Consider the following 6,087-nt stretch of genomic DNA (forward strand, 5'->3'; position numbering starts at 1 on the left):
GAAAATCTATCACACTCACAGAAAATTTATGCAGTGGGGGAGTAGGAAGGGAAGATCACATCCTTCCAAAATCCCCCCAATAACCTCACACGGTACATGTATGGAGAACTGTTCCCACATATATAGACAGGCACCATGGCATCATAGATAGAACATGGACATGAAGGATTAGGGTCCTACCTCTGGCCCTCACTAGCCATACAACAATGTGAAAGTCTCTTAACATATGAGCCTCAATTTCTTCATCTGTAAAATATGGATAATATCCATAAAGGCAACCTTCTAGGGTTGTTATAAGGGTTCAAATGAGCTAACATTTGTAAAGCATTTTGCAACCTTTAAACTACTATAGAAGTATTAGTTTTTATCACACATAACATAGGAAACCCTTCTAAGGGCATTTCTCCATGTTCTTGGCCTTGGAGAGGATACTCTGATTTACAAAGAATACTGTAACTTAGCCATAAAAATAAGGCTTGGCCCAAACATATGACATAAAAGATTTCAGACACTGTTCCCAATAGGGATCAGATAATTAGCATGTATTAAAAAATTAGCATCCTTTGCATTGTTTTACTTTTTTATGAGAATATTTATAAGGGGAACATCTATATCAGCTACAAGGAATTCCTGTTGTGCTGTGTCTTCATAATGACAGAAAATAGTAGAAGGGGAGCAGGCATCAGTAGTAAATGAGGGTAAGCCTGATGACTATATTGAGGGTCCAATGTACATTTTTAAGCAAAATGACTTAAAAAATATTTGTAAGACTGTGAATCAAAGCACTGTATTGTAGTGTTTACTATAGAGATATCTTAAATAATATCAGTATGAAAATAGTAACATTTTGCTTATATACAATACTTTAGAATTTACAAATGACTCATAAGGGCCCTCAGAAGACATCCCATCCAATCCCATTCTCAGTTTACAAATGAGATAAGTGAAAGCACAGACAATGAGGCCTGTGATCACACAAGTAATAAGTGTCTGAGGCAACATTCAAATCCTGTTCTTCTTGACTCCAACTCCAGCATTCTATTCACTATGTCACACTTCAGTCCATTAAATCTGCATAAAAACCATGTGAAGAACCCAGGGTAGGTACCATCACCATGATGTAAATGAGAAAACTAGGGCTCAGAAATGGTCACTAATGATCACACAGCTAAAAAGTGATCTCACTAGGAGTTGAACTCAGCCCTTCTGACTCACAGTTTTGTGAATACAAAAACGCCCACACATTTTGCACTCAGAATTTTCATGAATTCCCCGATGGTTTAAGTTTAGTACAATTTATTTGTTTTGGGAAACTGGGAAAATGAGGGAAGAGGAAGCCAATGATTCAATTTAGAGAATCAAAGTAATTCAGTCATTTTACATTCCCCAGACTGCAAAGTTGATTTGTCCTTTTTAATTGATGGGAGCTGGAGCATCGGCAAACGGCGTTTTCGAATCCAGAAGCAGTTCTTAACGGACATTAGCCAAGCTCTTGACATAGGCCCAGCTGGTCCGCTCCTGGGTATTGTACAATATGGGTAAGTATCCTTGGGAGCCCCAGAATCACGCAGTCTAACTCCTTCAGTACTGCTGCACAACTGATACCCAAAGACTTCCATTAAACATCTGTCCGTATGGGTAGCTGATTTCTCAGGAGCAAACCAATCAATCCATTGGTTTCATTAAGTCCTCACTATGTGCCAGTACTGTGTTAGTCATTGGACATATAAAGATACAAATTAAAAAGCAACCACTCTTGTGGTATTTTTACTTGCATTGGAAGAAGTTCCCCCGCCTTTGTAAGCTTTCTTCCATCATGCATGTGCAAATATTTTTTATTTTATATTTATATTATATATATATATATATGTGTGTGTGTGTGTATGTATTTGTGTGTATATAGCTGTGTATGTACTGGATATCTCCAAATAGATTGTAAACTCCTTACAGTAAGAAACACATTTTTGGTAGACTTTGTATTCCCTCAAAGACCCTTATATTTACAATCTCAAACACATGCACACTGCTTACTACAGAGCTGTAGTTCTATGATTGATTCAACCTATTGGCAAAACCATGAACGCTGGGCCACTGAATAACAGAATCTCAAAGTTGGAAAGGACCTCATTGGCCAACTAGTTCAACCCACACTCAAAAAAGAAGCTCCTCAGGGCGGCTAGGTGGTGCAGTGAATAGAGCACCAGCCCTGAAGTCAGGAGGACCTGAGTTCAAATCTGACCTCAGACACTTGACACACTTACTAGCCATGTGACTTTGGGCAAGTCACTTAACTCCAATTGCCCTCCAAAAAGCAAAAAAAAAAAAAAAGGCATCTAGAACAACGCTTACAAAGGGGTATCCAGCCTTTGCTTGAAGACTTCTAGTAATGCAGGAGTTGGGGAGCCCACTGTCTGTTGAGGTTGTCCATTCAACTTATGCATGACTTTGACTGTTGGCAAGTCATAGAACTATAGAACATCAGAGCAGGAAAGCACTTTAAAGATTATTTAATCCAAGCCCTCCTCCTTTTACAGCTGAGAAAGCCGAAGTCTGAAGTTAAATCACATTATGGATGACTTGGATTTAAATGTTTGTGAATGTTTTCATGCTATAACCTGACTAACTACACTGAAGTGTCCCCTATGGGTGACATCCTTTGAATTTGGGTTAACATGATATGACAGAATAATAAAGCATCATGTTGCTGTTTATTTGGGATTTTGTATTTTTTACTTTTAATCTAGTGAAGCTATTTGAAATGTCTCAAAGTTACATTGCTATAGTTTGATCCTCCAAGGTGAGACAGGTAAAAAGAAAATTTAAGATAAGATGGTCCAGGTATTGTAGAATGTTTGGAACTGCTTGGAAGATGATGTATATAAAATGCTTTGTAACCCTCAAAGTGTTATAAAATGTTCCATTTGCATGATTATTTTGCTTGAAAAGGGCCATGCAGAATGATGGTTTCTTTTTAAAGATAAGGTTTTTGGTATTAGCTTCTACCTGGAAAGTAAACTAATAGAATGTTAAATGTGAAATAAAAGAATTGGAAGGAATTTTAGACAGCATCTAGTTCAGTGACTCACTTCCATTTCACCAATGAAGAAACCATGGACCACAGAGCATATGATTCAATCAAGGTCATAAAGCTAGGAAATAGAGATAAGACTCTGGCCTTGGTCTTCTGACTCTACGTTCTTGGTTCTATCCCATGCTGCCTTTGAATGTGGGTCCTCAAGCTTTTTCTATTGTGAATACAGGTATAATTTCAAAGCAGGGATAGTAAAGGAATAAGATGAAGCAGACTCCTTAGAGGCTATTTATTCCAACTCACTTATTTTATAAATGATTAACAGGAAACAGAGAAGGTAACTCCTATTTATATAGGTTGTACCAGAAGTCTTATTGAAATGTTAGCTTCAATGGGGATCATGGATGGCCATGGTAATGTCTTTGAAACCATTTGTAGCACACAAACCATCACTGGCTACATGCTCCTGCATATTTACATCCAGACACATGTCTTTCCTTTGCCTCTTGGATCACTTGTAACTGAGGTTCTTCTAACATTATAACACTCCATATTGTTCAGCATGTAACAGCACCAGAAGGATGTTGAGGTTACTAGCAATGAATTTTTGAGGTATCAAGTGATTTAGGCTTATTGAAATTGCAAAATGCTTTCTCAAATGAGATGCTCCTGTTCAGTTCCAGGTCCAGCAGACTGTTCATCTATGGCAGTTGTCTAAAATATGTTATGATGAACTTGCTCAACAGGCATCTATTTCTTATCCTCCAATCTAATTTCATGCCACAATCAAAGCAATACATATTGTTCATCTGCATTGTGTTTCCTCTTGGGATTACTAGTCCAACTTCTTTTGCAGAACTGTACTGTTGCAGGACTTAGTTCTACCAACATAATGTCATCTGTAATTATGAGCATCTGGAGAACATCATTCTTATATTTAGACCATGTGGAGGAAATTCTCCATGACCCTGGCAAATCTCTTTGGCAAGCTGAGATCTCTCTGTTAAATGTCTCACTTGGTAGTGAGAGTCAACAGATTGTTGACCAAAGTTATTTCTGTGGTTACATCTGTCACAAAGTTGTATATGAGTAAGAGATATTTTGCTGGGGAAGAGCCATTCAGCCTAAATTTTACTTTCAGGTCAAATTTTCTTTTTGAATAATAAACAAACAAAACATAAAGTAGGATCTTATACTCTCTGTGACTTTCAGACCATCATGGGACTAGAACAAATTATTTGCGAATACCTTTCCCTTGTGCTTTCAAGGATATACTCAATGTCATGGGCCATTATCAAAAATACTGCCTAGCCATGAGAAAGTTGGCCTACCTCTTATTTTTATCTCCTTGGTAACTCTTTTTAAAAAATAACAATATAGTCTTTTCCATTCTACTGGAATCTTCCTCTCTTTGAGACATATTGAAAATCATTCTTAGAGTACCATTAAGATGCATCACCTTCAATCTGTTTTTTCTTCTACATGTATGTGGTCAGGTCTAACTGATATTCTCAAGTTTATTCTAAAGTCCATTGCTATTTCCTAGGGTAGTAAGGTGGGGGAGTTCAAAATGTAGGAGTTTCACTGTTGTGTCTAATGGGTTGTGTACCTACTTAAGTGTAATCAAAGGGAGGGAATGATGAGGTTGAAGGAGATTCATACAAAGTGCTCTAGGAAAAATGAAGAGGAAAATTCTCAGCTGATGGAGTGAAGAGATCAGAGAAGGCTTCATGAAGGAATTGGCACCTAAACTGAACCTTGACAAGAGGGAAGAATTTTGAATAGAGATGAGGATGGAGTGCCGCCCAGTGGAGGGCAAGAGGGGGAGAAGGGCCTGAAAGAATGCAGGAGGGTGAGACGCAGCATGCTAGGGCCGGGGGAGAGGCATGGACTGTCTAGTTTAACTGGGACTTATTAATGTGAAATAAGGCTGAAAATCTAGGCTGGAGTCAGGGTGTGGAGGGTCTAAGGAGTGTGGGCTTTATTCTGTAGGCATCGGGGAATGATTGAGGGTTTTTATATAAAAATAACAGATTGTTCCAAATGCCAGCTTACATTTCTTCTCATCAAGACACCTATTTTGAGAGCTTCAAACTGAAAGAGGAAAGGGTTTCTGTGTTCCTTCGGTCATATTTTTTTTTCTTTTTCAAAATGTCAGCCTATTTTATTTAATGTGTTATTTTTGAAAACAGCAAACTGAAAGCAGACTTATATAAAGATGAAATATAAGCACCTTAGTGCCAGATGTCCCAAGCCCATTTTATACGGGGGACAAAGACTGGTGTGTTATCTAACGTTAGAAATAGCTTGGGGGTTTTTACAAGCTTGTATGCAGCAATTTTATAGCACAATATGAAAATAAAGTGATAAACATGTCAAGCAAGTGAGGAATGGAGCGAGCATAGAGTCATATGTTGATGGGAACATTGATTGGTGAAAAACAGAGCAGAGGAAGGAAAAGATTCTACAAACATCCCCTTTTCCCAATTTTTCTAATGTGATCAATATCAATAGAAAAGAACTTACCCTAATCCCATCAACATTTTTTTTAGAATCATTTCACTCAGTGCCTTAATATCCAGTATCATGATTAATGTGAAGCCTAAAGAGACAAAGGCATGTTTGTTTTTCCTTGTTGCAAGTACTTTGAAAGTGAATTTGTCAGCATGAGCCACATGATGAACTTAGCACTGCCTGGAACATAGTAGGCATTTGATAAATGCTTCTTACTGATTGACTGACTGATATTCTCCTAACTTAGTACTCCAGCTCCAACTTAGATGTTTTTATCCAGACTGTACTCCTCCCCCTGCCTGGAATACACTCTTTCTCGCCTCTGCATCGCAGAATCTCTAGCTTTTTTCAAGGTTTAGTTCAGGTGCCATCTCCTGGAGAAGCCTTCCCTTGTTCTCTTTGCTCTTACTGCTCTTACTCTTCCTTCCTCCCTCCCTCCTCCCCCCCTCCTCTCTTGTCTTCTCTCTTTTCTCTCTGCCTCTCTCTCTCTTTCTCCTCTCTGTCTTGTCTCCTCTCTCTGTCTCTCTCTCTCTGTCTCTTTC

At 38.3% G+C, this 6,087-nt stretch overlaps 1 protein-coding gene across 1 annotated transcript in view; it reads left to right on the forward strand.

Moving 5' to 3' along the window:
* The window catches only part of VIT (vitrin), a 150,884-nt gene that overhangs the window by 113,640 nt on the left and 31,157 nt on the right, over positions 1 to 6,087 (forward strand). The window contains exon 11 of the mRNA XM_069072196.1: positions 1,391 to 1,538. Within this exon, the coding sequence (XP_068928297.1) occupies positions 1,391 to 1,538 (148 nt within the window). The remainder of the gene's footprint in view (positions 1 to 1,390; positions 1,539 to 6,087) is intronic.

Source organism: Petaurus breviceps, unplaced genomic scaffold (genome assembly GCF_028583685.1).
Source record: "Petaurus breviceps papuanus isolate PSGF00001 unplaced genomic scaffold, PetGlider_PUasm1.0 90845, whole genome shotgun sequence".
Classification (NCBI taxonomy): domain Eukaryota; kingdom Metazoa; phylum Chordata; class Mammalia; order Diprotodontia; family Petauridae; genus Petaurus; species Petaurus breviceps.